At 45.3% G+C, this 17,587-nt stretch overlaps 1 protein-coding gene across 5 annotated transcripts in view; it reads right to left on the bottom strand.

The window, feature by feature from the left end:
• Positions 1–945: 945 nt before the first annotated feature.
• The window catches only part of ccser2a (coiled-coil serine-rich protein 2a), a 55,649-nt gene continuing 39,007 nt past the window's right edge, over positions 946–17,587 (bottom strand). For 4 of the 5 annotated variants that reach the window (XM_060072451.1, XM_060072454.1, XM_060072453.1 and 1 more), the window contains exon 10: positions 946–6,173. In XM_060072451.1, the coding sequence (XP_059928434.1) occupies positions 5,358–6,173 (816 nt within the window). In that variant the 3' untranslated portion in view covers positions 946–5,357. Of the gene's footprint in view, positions 6,174–12,793; positions 12,879–17,587 lie in introns of all 5 variants that reach the window. The other variant, XM_060072455.1, reaches the window with a different exon arrangement.

Genomic DNA, 17,587 nt, shown 5'->3' with positions numbered 1-17,587 from the left:
CAATGGGGATCAGTCAACGGATGGAGGTAGTGGGCACGAGGCGTTACGCCACGTGCCCACTACCAAAAAGTTGAAAATGTTTCAACCTTTTCGGCAGCGACGGATCCGTCATCCAATCAGATCACGTATGCAAATTGAAGCACTGTGACACTACTCAGGCTCTGACGACCCTGGAAACCTCCCCCATCCGTCAGCCATGCCTTCCCAGTCCTTTGACTGACGGTGCAGTGGGCATGAGGCGTTAGTGGAATAGTGGGTGTTTAAAAGTCACTTTACCTGACTATCTGATCCATCTACCATAGCATCCTCTGCTCTACTGGCTGAGGTAGTGTCCTGTCTGTCTGTCTGTCTGTCTGTCTGTATGTGTCCATTTGCATGGGTGCTTTCATGCATCCATGTGCAGGTGTTTGTGTATGCATGCACCACCCACTCTCACACATGTATCCAAGTCTCTTTAAGTGTGTTAGTGTGTGTGTGTGTGTGTGTGTGTGTGTGTGTGTGTGTGTGTGTGAGAGAGAGAGTGCCTGTCAGTGAGTTTTTGTATGTGCTAGAGGTGGTGAGTGTATTTGTATGTGTATGTGTATGTGTAATGGGTGTGAGTGTGAGTGTGAGTGAGTGTGTGTGAGTGAGTGCGTGTTGTGCATCAGCCTGGACTTTCCTTGTAGTGACTGCGCTGATGGCAGCACCCTGCCTGACCCTGCTTAGACCGCACATCTGCTTGGCCTCAGCCTTGACGGATTATCAATGCAAACTCCATTTCCTAGTCCAACTGCTGCTAATCCTGCGGATGTACCTGTCACTTAAAGGTTTATGTAGATTCTCCCCCATTGCTGTGTTTACTCAATTTTAAATGTGTTTCTTTTTTTTGTTGTCATTTTGCTCTGTTGACTGCAGGTTTTGAATTGATAACAGGCTTGACTGTAAATCGATGGAAATGTCGCAGTATTACTATGAGGCCCTGCAGGAAAGCGAAAGAAACTCTTTATTTTGCAGTGACTGGCTTATGTCCTTTTTTAAGAAAACAATTTGCTGCATTTTCAATCCATACATACTCACTTATTTCAGTTTTCAGAGAAAATTACACTGATTGAAGGGCAACGTCTACGGCATAATGATTTTTCCCCCGGACAACGACAACAAGATTTGTACTGAAAGCAAAAATAATAAACGACCCACTTTGCTTAGGTGCAGCTTTACATGTACTTATATTATTATATAAGGTCATTGTCGGTGCCTTTACATAAATCAAGTTTTTATTTTTATTTTATCTTGCTAAACGCTAATAGTCAAATCACTTAATGGCCGCATGCATTTCATCCTCTGCCTCTTAATGATGTGAAATAACCCTTCACTCCATGTTATTTCTGGTATAGGCTATTGAACATCTAACGCTGACTGTCTTCATCTTGTTCTTCCGATATATACTCGTGAATTCCTAAATCCAAGCACAAAATGTGTGGCATTAATATGGTAATGTTCCAAAGGCTTATTTTGAGGAGCATACATGTATTAACAAAATATTATAATTTAAAAAGTTATAGGCTATACACTATTTTTAATTGAATTTATAGGAAGGATCTACAGAGAAACCAACAGCAGACTTCATATCAAAAACAACTAAGTTGTAAAATCCCCAAAAGATGAACTAATATGATATAATCTGCCATTTTCCCCATCAAGCAAGCAGTACTACAACAACACATTGATGCTCCCCACTCCAGCTTAGCGGAGACATTGTTTAATTGTCTGCTGATTTCCTGATTGGTAACACCTGTTGTCTGTGGTGGTGTGGGATGTGCTGTGGTGCGGCCGGCCCTCCCGGCTGAGCTCATGCTGCCCTGTGGGGCGCTGTGATGCATAGCAGTGCACCGTTGCACTCTGCTCGTGTCTGGGGCTCTGATGTGGACAAAAGCCTCCACCCTTTAGTGTCTCTGTTTAAGTTCTGCTGTTGTTAACAAAGCAAATCGCTGACGGGCCAAAACAAGACTTTTTTTCCGTGTTTAGTTGGTTTATTTATTTTCTTAAATAAATAAAGGTCCACAACGGGCCGGCGGTGGATAAATAATATAAAGAAAATAAAGAAAAAAACGAAACATACTAAGTAGCATTTCACTCAGTTAAGTGTTCTTTTAGCATTAGCAATCCATGTAGTTTAAAGTGCGTTACCTCCACATTCAATATCAAATATTACTCATTTCTTTTTTCTATTGCATAATAGGTGATTAATACATATAGCATCTTATGTTGTCCATCTTGACCTCCTTTACTGTTGTTTATCAACAATATTGCACAAGTAACTGAGGGGAGATGACAGCAGACTGTACGTTAAGGTTCTGCATCGTAACAATGGACACCAGATCATTAACATCAACACTCAACATTGTAGTCAGTCAGTTGAGCTACAGTATAAACCAATTGCATATAGTCAAGGCAGTTATTCAGTTATGGCAGGAAAAGGATTTGGATGTATACCTATTCATTTCATTTTTTTTTTTTGTTAAAGCTACCTTTATTCAAACCTCCGGGTTGCATCAAAGAAAAGAAACACACTATAATTTAAGAAAATGCTGTTCTTTAAAGAAAATATGAAAACGACATCCTAGCAAAAGACAATTAAGCCTTTTCCGGTTTCATTTCTCATTTTGCAATTACACATTATTGTCTTCTGTTAGTCTGCTATTAGGTCTCTGACGAGGAGATGTGTGGAGACTCCTGCACTGTGATTGATTGTACCGTCTCCAGGTGACGGCTTCTTGTTTTGGGTACGGCTGCAGAGAGACTGATTGGCTTGACGGTATAAACGCAGGCACACATTGATTCAGAGATAGAAAAACAGCAGCAGAGGGGGAATGAGAGCGCTACTGCCTTCCTCACCTGGCATTGCTTTGCTTCGCTTCACTTTTGGCCTGTGGATAACACACTTCCCCTCATGCAAAGACACACACACACTCACACACACGCACACACGCCCCCTAGAAGAAAGGCCTTGCTGCCCAGTTGTGTCTGGAGACAACACACGCACACACAACAGGCTACATTGATTTCCTGTTTGGCATCAGTAAGCAGTGAATGACACAGCTGAGAGGTTGGGGGGATTCGCTGGACCGCGCCGCACACAAAACAAACCAATATGTATTCGCTCGGCCTGCCTCTGGCTCTCACATCGCTTTTTTCAGTTTGTTTTCTTAACAAAATATGATGCAAAAACGACAAAACAAGCACCTTTCTTTGCCGCCGCCCTTCTCTTCCCTCCGTGATTCTCCTCCCTGCCCTCGCCCATTATCTCTCATCGTCCACACGGCCGCCGCCACTTCCGCGCACGCTTTTCCTTTCCCCGTCCGTTCGGAAAGCATTGTGGGCAAACCGTTTATTGTGATTTTGTAGCCAGTAAACAAGGCCCTAATTAGCATGAAATTAGATAGTAAATATTGATGAACACATAAGAGTTTGGAGACTGCGAGGGAAAATGCTAAACTAATTGACTATACATATCGCTCCCTTCCCATCATGTCTGCAGTTATTTAATTAAGGATGTGAACCATTTGCACACAATGAAGCCTAAATTACTCAGCGGGAGGGCAGATACAGATATCATTAGCTGTACTCCAACCAAAAAAAGTAGCAATCACATTTTGTACTTTGTTGACAGTACAGTAATTGGCCCCTGATCCGTATATTTATCAATATTTACCATCAAACCTCCTCAGTGATAAATGAAACCGTGCTGAAATGGTTGCAGGTGTTTTCCTGCGCTCCAGCTAAGCTGGCTGTTTGCTACTGGCCCCGACAACGTGGACCCTGGATGGGGAAACCAACTTTATTAGTCTCGTCTGCCACAGACACACGCTCACACACAAACACGTACGCACACACTTGCACACACACTCTTGGCTCCTCTACCAGTGATGTGATAGATGTGGCCATCTAGTTGGGCTACAGGGGATGGACAGATCAATGGTGCACTGATTGATCGCTCTCCCACTTTCTCATGCGGCAGCTAAGCCCTAACCACAGCACAGCACAGCACACCACACATGCACACATACACACTAGCACACATATACACACACCGTGTCTCGGTGCTTGGCGCCACGCCAACACCATGAATGTATGTTGGTGAAAGAATTGGTGTTGAAGAATGTGCTATTTGCTTGTTTAAATATTGTCTGGCAATGCATCTACACAGAAGCTCCCCCTCATCTAAATAGTACATGACCACCATATGGGAAAACACAAGTACTGGCTGCACCAGACCCAATACTCTTCGCATTGATATAAATAACCGTGACCCGGCCGATTCCAACGCGATGACCCGCCCGCTTGAGACGCATTCCACCACTCAGAGCGCCGGTGTGTCCCCATGCAGAGCCGGCCCGCCGAGCGGCCGCACAGGTTCACCGCGGCCCCGGAGACCGAAGGCGACTGAAGCCCGCCGCCGAACCGAGGCGTGGGAGTGGGGGTTAAAGCAAGGGTGAACCGTCCACATCTGCTCCTCGGCCTCTCTCGCTCACCTCCCTGTCCCTGGAGCTCTCTCACACTCACCAACACAGGGGGGATGTTTTTGTTGTCGTCCGCCAACACACAGACACACAGACACACACACGCAGACGTTCTATTTGTATGAAAAAGGTCCTGGGAGCTTTTATGACTCAGCACTTCAGAGTCCCCCCCCCGCCCCCCTCCTCATTTTCCCATGGCTCTTAATGTTCTGCTTTTGTTTCCACCTTCCCCCGTGGGCATAGCGCACCGCTGTGCACTATGAAGGCTGTTCTGAGCGGCCCTGTCTGTACCGTGTGCTGTGAGGGCTCCGGGTCAACGGCGCTTGATCCTGTGAGAGCTTAACCTTAACCTATGGTTTGAACCGTGGTTGGACCCCAAGGTGAACACATCCACACACCCACCCACACACATACACATGCATACCCACACCCCAACACACAAACTTGTGGAAAGCAATAAAGCAAAAAAGCAATAAATATGACCCCTTTGGCGGTCATGCTGGGGGGTTTGAATCCTCCCTGCCGTGTGTCGGTTTAAAGATAATCACAGCAGACATTTTCCACCACTTCGATCCCTTGTTAAATGAGCCGGTTGGTTTAATACAGATGGAGCCAAGTAACATGAGGATTGTTTTAAGTGACACCTCGACACACACACATTCAGGGAGCTCATAATACAAGAGCAGTCCACTACCACACTGCCAGGAAACACACAATAACACAAATATATATAAATATATATATGCACGAGTTGTCACAGAGTGCCTCACCCGCGTCGTGCACAGAGCCACTCCTGAGGACGTTTGGATGGGGCTGAATGAATTGGGATGAGAAGAGGGCAAACGGCGTTCGAGTGTGTTAAGTCTGGTGAGCACCATAGTGCACCTTCGGCCTGGGGAGGCATTTGAGGCTGGAATTAGGAAGCAACTTTGCGGCCCCAGGGTACCTGAGCTGCCCCGGGGCCAGCTCGGGCTGCAGAGCGCCCTGGTCGCACCGCGGGCCCCTCAGAAGCCACACTGTCGCCGGGGGCTTCGGCAGGGAGGCCGGCTCCGCGCTCTGTACTTCAGATGGGAGCCTGGCGTCGAAACAGGGCAGGCCCCTGGTCGGGGGCGGGAGCTGCCTGGCCCCCCGGAGGCCCCCCGGAGGCCGCAGGGAACCGGCCGGCTTAGGCGTGGCCGACCCGCCGGCGGGCCCCGGCGGCAGCGCCGGCACCGACACGCGCCTGTGGAGCCGGGGGGGCTGCAGCATGCGGGGGCAGGCGGAGGAGGGGGAGGAGGGGAAACAGAGGGAGGAGAAGGGAGATGAAACGGGCCCCCGGGTGTCGGAGCCTGCCAGAGTCTCGGTGGGGGGCCTCTGCTCCGGGCCAGATGGAGCTGCCGAACGGGGGGGGCTTCCTCCTCCTCCTCCGCCGCCGCCGCCCCCCCGCGGAGTGCCGGAGTATGAGTCGTCGAGGAGATGGAGGCGCGTGCTGAAGAGGAGGCTCAGCTCATCTTCGTCGGGGGTCGCTCGATGGCCCGCCAGGGGGGAGTCGGAGGCGGTTTCCCTCCCTCTGATGCTCCCCGCTTCCTCCTCCTGCTCCCGGGACTCACTGGGGGCCGCGGTTGGAGGTTTTGCTGGTCTTTCCAGGGGGAGGGGCTGGCTGAGGCAGGGGCTGGAAGGCTGAGGTACTGGAGACTGAAAGGAGGGAGCCGGAAGAAGGAATATATATATTTGTATATAACAAATACAGACACGTAACTCTTTTATGCACCTGCCGAATGTCTAGAGACGCATTAAAGTGAGGAGAGTGCATAAAGGAGGGTGAACAAGAAAAGGGCACAAAAGGTTTAGACCTTGCCTATTTCATTAATAAAATAAACTGAAGATTTTGTAGACCCTATGGAAGGCATTGAGCTTTTCATGGCATATAAGAATAAGATAACAGCCTTCGGAATGAATACATTAACATAGATTTAGAATCATTTTGATCTTTGATTATTTATTCACTATTTCTGCATTGACTGGTATAATCCCTTTTTATGGTGGCCGTATGGCCCCTGCAGGAGTTTCAGGTGTATGAGCGGAGTTTGGAGGGTATGGGTGGAGTTTGATGGGTATGGGTGGAGTTTGAAGAGTATGGAAGGAGTTTGGAGGGTACGGGTGGAATTTGGGGGTAATGGGTGGAGTTTGAAGGGGATGGGTGGAGTTTGGAGGGTGTGGATGGAGTTCGAAGGGAATGGGTGGTGATTGAAGGGTATGGGTGAAGTTTGGGGGATAGAGTAAGCCAATTCCACAGTGAACACCACGCGGGCAGAGAGATAAGGAGGCTGACGGGGTGTTTGAGGCCCGGGGTTCAGGTCCACCAGTCGGGCGGTGATTACTGCCTTTAGATGGGCGCCCAAAGGTACCTCTAAAACCCGCAGATGGTCCGTTGTCTGCAGGGCTAGGATAGAAGTTTTATCTTGTTGCAGCCATGTCAGTATCGTCCTCAGAGAGGTGCACCAAAGCAGACATGAAGAAAATGAAGTGGTGAAGGGATCACAACCGGCCAATAGGAATGATTCATTGTCAAGATGTAATAACAATTTACTAAATGTATATCTCCACGACGCCTGTTTCGTTGTCTGTGTTTCCAACGCAGTGCAAGGACCTGCGAAGGTTAGGCAAATGAAGGTCCTCTTATATCGGACATATAACAAATGTGTACATGGAAAAAGAGAAAGACTGAGAGAAAAAAACAGACAAACAAAACTGCATCATTATGCTGCATCGTTTTGTGCATCATGTAAGTTAAGGCGTGGATTTACATTTTCCAATAGGATTCACGGCAGTGACAAAGACGGTGATACAAGCAAATGCTCCGTACTTCCGTCAATATACCCTTTGTATTTAGAGAATAATCAACACATAACAGAAAGTGATAATTACATGAATGTAGATCCACTATGGATGCAATAAGAGTTCTGTGTTTGATTGAACCTACTGCAGTTTAAAGTAAACAAAAACCTGCAGGTTTGCGGCTGCAGATGTTGGCTGAAATTAACTGCTGTGAGTCTTCCACCGATCAGAAGTGTTCAGTGCTGCAAGCCATGTGCCCAACTGAATGTGGTTCCTGCTGTGGAAATGCACTTAGTTCCTCCAAAGGTTTCAAGTTCAGGAAACTGATATTCAAAATATCATCTATATTTAAGTTTCTTTAGTCTTGTTTTCAAGGAATCCTGGTTATGTAGTCTAGTGAGACCATCTTGATCTCACATTCACATTCTGTTTCTCTGTGCAGATCCTTATCACTTTCTCTCAAAGATATATAAAAAAGGAGCCCAGCGTTGTAATCTACAAAAAAATACTTTGATGCCCAAGTAAAGTGTAAATACATCCATTATAGCGATCCAAAAAGTTTTTTAATCTAAGAATGACAAAATAATGATGTTAAAAAGATATACAGAAATTTGCAAGGAAGGCTTCTTTTAGGGGCGTGGATTCGTTTTTTGAAGAGAACAAGAGGAATTTTTATTAAGAATTTAATTAAACACAATCAATTGCTGCCTAGTCCATGGCAGACTGGTGAATATCTGGATGGGTTAACCAGGCTCCATATTATGTGGTCTTCCTCTCAAACTTCCTTGGCATACTGTGCATCCCCTCCAATCATATCACCTCATTAGTAAAAGAAAGGCAATAACCCTTTATCGTCATGATCTCAATATCAAAATGTAGTGCTCTGACTAAACGGTCAATAACAGTGTTTACCTGTGTGAACAATGAGAGAGCTACGGGCTGGCCAGAATTTTTTCTTTGTTGAATATATCAGTGATAGGATGGGATTGGATGATAACATGAGCATCGACTACAGATCTGTCCAGATTATTTCTTGCTACCAACTTGTTGAAATCTTAGATTATTGTTGTTGATCTCTTGAATCACACAAATGAAAATCAGAGTGCTCTGAGAATGATGCTTCAAGCTAGGTCAGACCTTGGTCTGTACCTCTTTTGAGTAAGTATTTGTTTTATTTTTCACTTTTTATATTTCAGAAAACTATAGCGCCACACACATGATGTGAAAATATATACACACACATAAATGAAACAGTAATGGGCTAAAACCTAAGTGGTGCATGCTTGGAGATTAAGGCAATGTATTTGATTATGTCTCCTACTAGCATTCACCTTAAGTGTGTGTGTGTGTGTGTGTGTGTGTGTGTGTGTGTGTGTGTGTGTGTGTGTGTGTGTGTGTGTGTGTGTGTGTGTGTGTGTGTGTGTGTGTGTGTGTGTGTGTGTGTGTGTGTGTGTGTGTGTGTGTGTGTGTGCATGTGTTTCTAAGTGAATTTCAAAGGCCACAGCTCCACATGCTGGCAGCCTGGCACACTGCACCCTAGATCTTTTTGCATAAAGAGTAATCTCTGGCATCATTTCTTTTTAGAGGCTCATGTGTTTTATGTGTGACATGATGTAATTTGTTATTTGTTTGTAACACTGTATGTGCCAGCAGTGGAATATACAAATTAACAAAAGATATATACCCCGTACAGGTACAGAAACATGTATTCATCTGCCATACTATGTGCTCTCTCCCAGCCTTTATGTCTGCTTTCTGGTTTTCCTCTTGCCTGGCCACCAGTAACAACGAATAATCAGGTCTGCAGCTGCCGTCGCAATTAGATCATATGTCGCCACGGAGATCGATAGAGAACGAATTGCATCGGAGGAGGACATAGGAGTGAAAATGTGTTTTCTTGTAGATACTGGTTCATTAAACAACGATCACAAAAGGCGTGGAACCTTCTGTATTTGTGTTTACAGAAAAAGATTCAACCCTATTTACCGCAATTAAATGTATTACAACTCGACAGACGATGGAATTATATTTAAGATCATGCACATCCTAATAGTACCTGCTGTGTTGATGGGAATTAATCCCCTCAGAGATGATAGACCCGTTTTTAATACAGTACAGAGTACAGTACAGTACAGTACAGAGTTTCATCCCCCAGATTCTGTCTCTTCTGGTCTTTAATAATAAGCTACTATGCTGGAGAAGTGGCTTTTGTTTTTTTGTTTACTCTCAGTTCTCAGTACAAAGTTAATAACCACTTTCACAGAAAAACTGCTTTGGGGATGAGGCACATTTGTGAGACCCATTTGAAGCACTATAGGCTCAAACGTATCTGCAAAATTGGAACGTTTTGCCTATATGAAAGTATTTAGATAGAAAAAAAAGTTAATTAAACCTGTTTGGCTATCTGGAAAATAATGGGAATGTTATCATGTTTGTCTGGATGATGTATACAAGAGAGAACTCGGCCATTACAGCATCCAGTGCATTTCATTAGCTGACCAATGCTTCCTAAAACATCCGTAGGATCGATTCCACATCACCGCTATGAATGTTTGACGAATAACTGATGCCGGGGAGATGAGCCTTCAAGCTCTTGAGATGGTTGTCGGAAACAAATGTCCAACAGGATCATCCAAGCTGGGGGGTCACTGTGCCATAGTGGGGAGTATGAGGCTGATTCAATCCAAATCTCCCTTGTACATTCACAAAATCTGGGTCAACCAATAACCGTTTTCTATCAATCCGCCATGCCGTGTTGATTGACATGATGTTATCCTTAATATTTTAAAAGACCAGCAGGAAGTAAGCTTGTCTGATTGAGGCACTTAGATAGGCAATGTATTTGTATCACGGCAGTTTGGTCTACATTTATCAGGGTAATTAAGGTAAGTAGGAATGGATCTCCAGACCCTCATAGCTGAAAGTGGAAGTAATGTGCTTTAGTTTAGCGGACACATTATCATTCGGGTGCTCATAAACGTCACTACCTCACTCACTATTCTTTCACAAAGTTAAAACACCGAGGCTAAAATAGCATACGAGCGGCGCAACACAATGAAATGCATCCAAGCATGCATGATGATTAATTTAGTAGTATGACAGGAATAAAACATTAAGTTGGTTGAACTGAACACACGGCACACACAAAACCACAGCAGAACAAAAGGTGTTGCGAAGGATGGAAGAAAGTAACCAACTTAGTTTGTTTAACTCAGTGAAAAAATAATAAAAAAAACTATGAGAATAGCAGGCTGAATCTGTGGCGGCACAAGACACAACAATACAGAAATAAACACCCACACCCCACGACCACAAACCCGGTGCAAAAGCATGCAAAATGCGTGACAATAATATGCAAATCGGCATGCTTCACGTTGAACCAAAAACCAGGCCGGAAACAAAGCAACATAGGAGGCATGTATATGTGAGAGAAAGGGTTACTATACCACGCTCTGTCAGTGAAGCACTGCACTAGGGGCTCCACACCTTGCCGCGAGGCATGATGCATGGGGAGGCAGAGGATGAACGGAGAGACAGAGTGAGAACTAGGGCGATGACAGACGAAAGTCAAGAGGGAGGAGGATGGAGGGATGGGGGGGGTTACAAGGACAAAACATAAAGGGGGGGGGACTGAGAGACCAGGAACAAAAGGAGAAGCAGTACAAAGCAGGGGCAGGGATATTGTGGGGGACGAGACCAGGACACAGGTGGCGCAACACAGGGGACTCAGAGGAGACAGGTGGTTGCTGGTCAAGAAACTCAGAATCAATACCAAACCATGGAGTGCCCACGCCTCGCACCGTGGTTTGGAGTATTTTGTTGTGGTGGAGGAAAACAAACAAAGACAATATGCTGCGGTCCAAAAGCACATTATTTTCTCATCATAGAGAACAGTATAAAAGGGGACTGAACTTGATTTTCAATCTCTGAAAATACCATTCTGGTGAGCTCGTGGGTGAGCGAGAGAGCCTCTGGATGCTGTGTTGACGTCAGAGGCTGATGGCCGCATGAGGGGGCATTGATACAAAAATGCGGCATTTTCTTTTGTTTGTTTTATCCATTCCATGAATGTGAGTATAACTGATGTGTTCTATATGGAAATAACGTCCCTTCAATGTCTGCCTTCCCACCATTTTCTTTCGTCTACCCTCCTGTTCCCTCCATTTCCTTGTCCTACTTTTCATATATTTTTGTACAATTTCTTTAAAACTGACTACTAAAACAGGGTGAGACCCTCTCCCACACACAATAGAGAACCAGAACACAACATCCCAATCCTATGCACTTGATTCTGCAGCGCTCCCCGTTGTGAATGATCAAAGCAGAGCAGCAGGAGACTCTTATTCTCCTCTTATTATCTCTCCATCCAGAGCGCTGTATTTCTCTCTCTCTCTCTCTCTCTCTCTCTCTCTCTCTCTCTCTCTCTCTCTCTCTCTCTCTCTCTCTCTCTCTCTCTCTCTCTCTCTCTCTCTCTCTCTCTCTCTCTCTCTCTCTCTCTCTCTCTCTCTCTCTCTCTCTCTCTCTCTCTCTCTCTCTCTCGTCAGAAAAATCTAAAGACGCTCTGAAATTGCCTTGAGAATGGACGAGAAGTGATGGGCAGCGATTGTGACTTCAGCGTGGTTTTCTTTTTCACCAGTGCCTGTCTTTTTCAATGATACACGATTGGGTCCAACTTCAGTAAACACCAAAAGTATGAGATATTTCACTTTGTTGTAGATTGTACTTACAGGCTTTTAAACACAACGCCTAGCAAAGTCATGCACTGAATATTTTACCTTTACAATAGGCAATAAATCAAATGAATGTGTGTGTATACATAGCCTTAATTGTATTTTAACACATCGTAACCTATAATAAAAGTCCTGCCTTAAGAGGAGATTTGGCATCGTTTTACAGAACACCTTTTTAATTACTGAAGGGGAAACTTTATGGCTACCCTTAAAGGAAGATGATCTGTTGTACCCAATGATATAAAATAAAGTGGAGCCCACTTTTGTTGAAATTACAATACAGTTCTCAACAGACCATTCAAAGAGGCGTCATCGGAGATATGCACAGGTGTCCCTCATTACACTAAGTATTGGTCTGCTACTAGTTAAGAAGCAGCCAAACTAGTGACGATAAGGGTCTACGACCCGTGTCCTGGTACGTCACAGTAGCATTGCCCATTAACCAACCAAAACAACTTCAGCATAGACATCACCAGAGACACAGAACAGAAACATCAGAAAACACTTATTGCTTGCTTGCTAACAATGAAAACAATCCATCAAAGTAATCTAATCCTCCGAATAGATGAATTAATAAAACCTCTTTTATCTCTGTCGGCCTGTTGTGAAACAACAGTGTAAACGGCAGACTGATCGCCCCTTCATCAGTACCTGATGAGCTCCAGAACCAGGGGAGGGCTGAGCGGACGGGGTTAGAGGGGAGGGCAGGGAGGGGTTCCAGGTCGAGAGGAGGTGTTAGTGACTCACTCTGTCTACGCTGGGGCATGCTGGTGCGGGCTGAGCCCTGGTGCTGCGCCTGCCACAGAGACAGCAAGGGGGTGGCCAGCGCACCCTGCACGGAGAAAACACACATGACAAGAGCATGACACTTTACCCACGCACACACAGGCACTGAGGCACACACACAGACACACACACACTCGTACAAACACACACAGGCACTGACACATATACACACAGGCACTGACACACAAACACACACACACAGACAAACATACACCGACACTGACACATATACACACAAACACACACACACACACGCGCGCACTGACAGGCACACACACACACACACACATGCATGCGTGCAGAGAAACAGTCACAAAAGCATACACTCAACATAGTATAACAGACCACAATTACACATAATGCATGAACAGTTGACGCTCATTAGAAGATGCAAAAACAGATGCTCAGAAAAGTATTTATGGGTGTAAAGTGAACGTTCAACATAAGAGATGATTAGTTAATGACACATGTTGAGAAAGCCATGCAGCACGCACACCGTGTTCCCAGAACATTGCCAACCTTTACCAAGACGTAACAACCTCAGATACCATAGGGTTGGTAGTTCATAAAAGTTGGTTGTCCAAAGTAGATAAAAAAAAATAGCGGGTGAGTTAATCTGCTTCAATAACTCGGGTCTTAGAGGCCCAAACATTCAAAGGGAGAGACAGCTAGTCATCCAGAAAAGTCTCCCTATCTTTTCTAACACCCACCACAGATGTGTTCACAAACGCACATACACACAGACACACACGCACACACACACGCACATGAGCACGGTCACACATATTACATCAAGCCCTGGTGAGCATGATGTGAGAAAAGTATGCAGAGGCTGTGACTGTCTTTTTCTTGAAGCATACCTTGGTCAAAAATAGACCATCCCCTAAACAGCTTAGAACAGATAAACGGAGATACAGAAAGGGTTACACAATATTTGTATCATCACGGTGACAAAATTATCGATTTAGTATGCCTGAATGTAAGCCGAAAGAGGAACCGTAATCTTAATCCCCTTTCACACATGCAGTCTTGCCCTGCAAAGTTCTGGAGGATTTTCTGCATGGATTCATGTATGAATGGGAACAGAGATTGATATTCAGGGAAAATTGCACCCGCAATTTGCCTTCTCAAGACTAAATAACATTGCCGGATCGCTGCTGTGTTGCGATTGAACATAAGATTGCCATTAGAGGCACGTAAAGGGCTGGGTACATCTGACGTAGGAGGACGCTTTCTCGTGAAGCGAGGGAACCAATCAGAAGACTCTGCCCGGGACTCATTTAAATCTTTGGCTCTTTATCTTACTGCCCAATGATCCTGATCGTAGCTGCTTGAGAGAACAGCAAAAATTACTAGCAATGTCCGAAAGGTTATCCCAGTTATTTACCAAACCATAATGAAGGGGTTCACCCTCACATCTGAATCTCCTCGGTCGACCGATCTATAGGGGGAAGCACCTTAAAGCGCCCCCAGCCACGGTCAGACACAAGGCGTTCTGCAACCTGAACGACACGAGGTGCATCGCAGTGCCTTTTCTGTTGAAGCCTACAGTAAAAAGAAAAGAAGCCTGCTGCATCTTTTTTTATTGTTACTAGGCAACCACCGAATCACTGTTCCCAACCTAACCACTTACATCTGTTTAACCATCGACATTCATCTAAACATCTGCATAAAAAAATTGAACAGGCGGAGGGCACACATTGTCTCATTCATCTGATTGGACAATGGATAAAAACAAATATTATGTTTTTTCCATTCCAGGCGTTCAGGGCGCTTAGATCCGATAAACATGAGGCGCTCGGCCACGCAAAGGCAGTGAGGAAAAACCACTTTACTCTCATTGAAAACAATTATCAGACGTGCCGCCGGCTGCTAAAACGCACTCTGTTTGATAGTGGCCTTAGTCTATCATGTTGACGAATAACGACTTCTAAGAACGAACCAACGGTTAATTCATCGTGTCATGGCTATGCGGCTAGAGCTACCGCAACTGTCCACTTCGCAAAGCAGCCTTACCTCGAGCAAGGATAAGCAGCAGTTCTTCCCAATTTTGATTTAATTTCGTATTGAGTTGACTGACTGACTGACTGACAGGCTAACAGCCTAGCACTAGCGCCCACCATCAGATCCTCCCCTCACTAGCTACCGTATGCAGGCAGCTGCACCCCAAAATCCGGCCATCTTTAATCTACTGTAGAAGAGGCAGAACACGGTAACCCACCAGACCCGTCGAGACAGGTAGGATGAGAGAGAGAGAGATCACATGATGAGGAGAGAGAGAAAACAGAGGAGAGAAAGGGAGAAAAGAGACGGACGGGGAAGAGAGATAAAGAGAGAGGAGAGGGAGAGCTCCCGGGATGAGGAGAGAGGAAGAGGATAGAGAGATAACAAAGAGGAGAAAGAGGGAGTAAAGACACAGAGACAGAGAATAAAGATAAAGAGAGAGAGAGAAAAGAGAGAGATAAGAGAAGAGTGAGACAGACAGAACAGAGAAAAACATAAAAAAGAACATGAAAAGCAGGAGAGAGAGCAAAGGGGGAGCAGTGGGGATAGATTCAGGTACGAGTGGGACACAAGATAAGACAGACACGCTGCTACAAAGTAGCAGAAAAGAGAGGAACCATCAACCCAGCAGGTCCCGCGGAGACCATTTCAAGAGGGCCGCATCCCGACGGCACCGGGCGGCATGTGTGTGATATGATGAGTTACCTAGTTCCCCCCCCTTTCCCTGCATCTCCCACGTCTTCCTGTCCAATAACAAACAGGCGCCGCGGAGGCGCCGCGATGGAATAGGAGGCGGAGGCCGGGGCCCGTGTGGACGGGAGCGGATGTGTGTGGATGGAGAAACGAGAGAAGGTTCGCTTTCCTACGGGGCTCTGACAGTGACTGGCAGTTTTATTGGCATCCGCAAGCAGCTTTTCCTTTCAAAGCCCTGCTTGATTCTCCCGTCTCTGTATGACGCTCTGCCTCTCTCCGCTGAAAGGCCTGAGTGGCAGGCAGTGGTTTGCTTCACAAGGGGCAGCCTCACTCAGTTGGCGGGGGGGGATGTAAATACGAAACTCCAAAGGTAAGAAGAAAGTTTTGATTGGGTATGTGAAAGCCTGTCCCTTCTGTCTGGCTCGTCTCAAACTGCCCTATAATCACGGACTACACAGAGCCTTGGGCTGATAAGGCCCTGAATAACTCTCTATACATGGCCATATTGTCTCATCTCACTGGCCTTGGCAATTACGCTCTCACCTGTCTGAGATGATTAAGTTGGCCCGTGGTGTGTACATGGTGGAGAGTGTGTTTATTAGCCTGTATGTGTGTGTGTGTGTGTGTGTGTGTGTGTGTGTGTGTGTGTGTGTGTGTGTGTGTGTGTGTGTGTGTGTGTGTGTGTGTGTGTGTGTGTGTGCAACTGGGAAAGAGAAATTATATATTATGCCTGGAGGTACAAGATGGTTCAGACAGGTGCCTTGAGTCACTATCTGGAGGGGAGGGGGCGGGGCTGCTTTAGGTCCACTGTGACGCTACTGCCGTATTAAAGGATATAGCGGATGGGGTTGGAACAAAATAAAGATTAAAGAACTAACGAGAGAAGGAGAAATTAAGGAAGGATAGAAGTACAGAGAAGTGAAAGAGATTGAATGAATGAAAGAAAGACAGATAATGAATGATGGAAAGTAAGTTGAATTAAATACAGAGGGAATTAACGGAGGAAAGAAAGAAAGAAAAGGAGAGAGATGAAGTTGTGCAAAAGGGACCAGGAGGGGAACCCATTGCAACAGGTCCGTCGACCAGATTGTTTGAGCCTCCAGGAATACAGCAAACATTCTTGTGGAACCAGTTCCAATATGGACGATAACAGCAGCCGCTGATCTGATCGTGATCGTTGCACTGTTCTTGGAAGACAGTGATGGAAAATAAATGATCTGATTCATTTCCTCAAGCTGACGGGTGGGGGTTCTATCAGATATCAGGGAACTAGCTGAAGTTATACAGCATGACTTTGATGTCTCTAGGATGAAAGAAGGAGGAATATGCAGAGGAGGTGGGTTCTAGGCAGCAGACAAAAGAGAAGAAGACACATTAAAAACTGTGGCAAAAAGGTTTACAAAAACAACTAAACCAGAAAGGCAAAAGGCAGAGACAGATTCAAAGGTATTATTAAAAGTACAAAATAGTGCGAAAGTGGAAATAAATCAATTGTTCCTATGTTTACATGACCTCTCCCTTAGACTGCCTCCGTCCTTGTCACGTTGTCATGAATGTAAGAATGAAGGGATTCGCCGCTAACCTTTTAAAGTTGCAAATGTTGCTCGTGTCTGTCCACAGCAGGTTTTTTGAAATATGTTTCTGGGGAAAAGGCTCTGTTGAAACTAACTCACTGAAAGGGTTAGGAGATGAAGTACAGTTCAAAGGGAATGCAGTTTTTCATTGTGCGTGATCATGATTCATTCACCCATGCAGAAGCCAGGCTGCTTGATTAATTGTATAATTTACTAAAGTACTGATTCAAGCGCAGTGCTTCATCTTGTTAATTGTTTGATGCCCACAATATGCCAACTCTTGTGCTATTCAGTGAGCTAATCTGTCTTGCATTTTCATTATGTATTACAACTTGAGAAACCAGAGCACTATGAGTTCTCAATTCAGTATTTTTGTATTTGCAGTGATGCACTATTTTTGGATCTGTGGTGAAATTATGACATGGTGTGCTTAAGAATAGTTTCATACATCGAAAACATACTTTTTTTAGGCGTATGCTGAAAA

The sequence above is a fragment of the Gadus macrocephalus genome, chromosome 15 (genome assembly GCF_031168955.1).
Source record: "Gadus macrocephalus chromosome 15, ASM3116895v1".
Taxonomy (NCBI): domain Eukaryota; kingdom Metazoa; phylum Chordata; class Actinopteri; order Gadiformes; family Gadidae; genus Gadus; species Gadus macrocephalus.
This window is presented reverse-complemented; position numbering and strand designations above follow the sequence as displayed.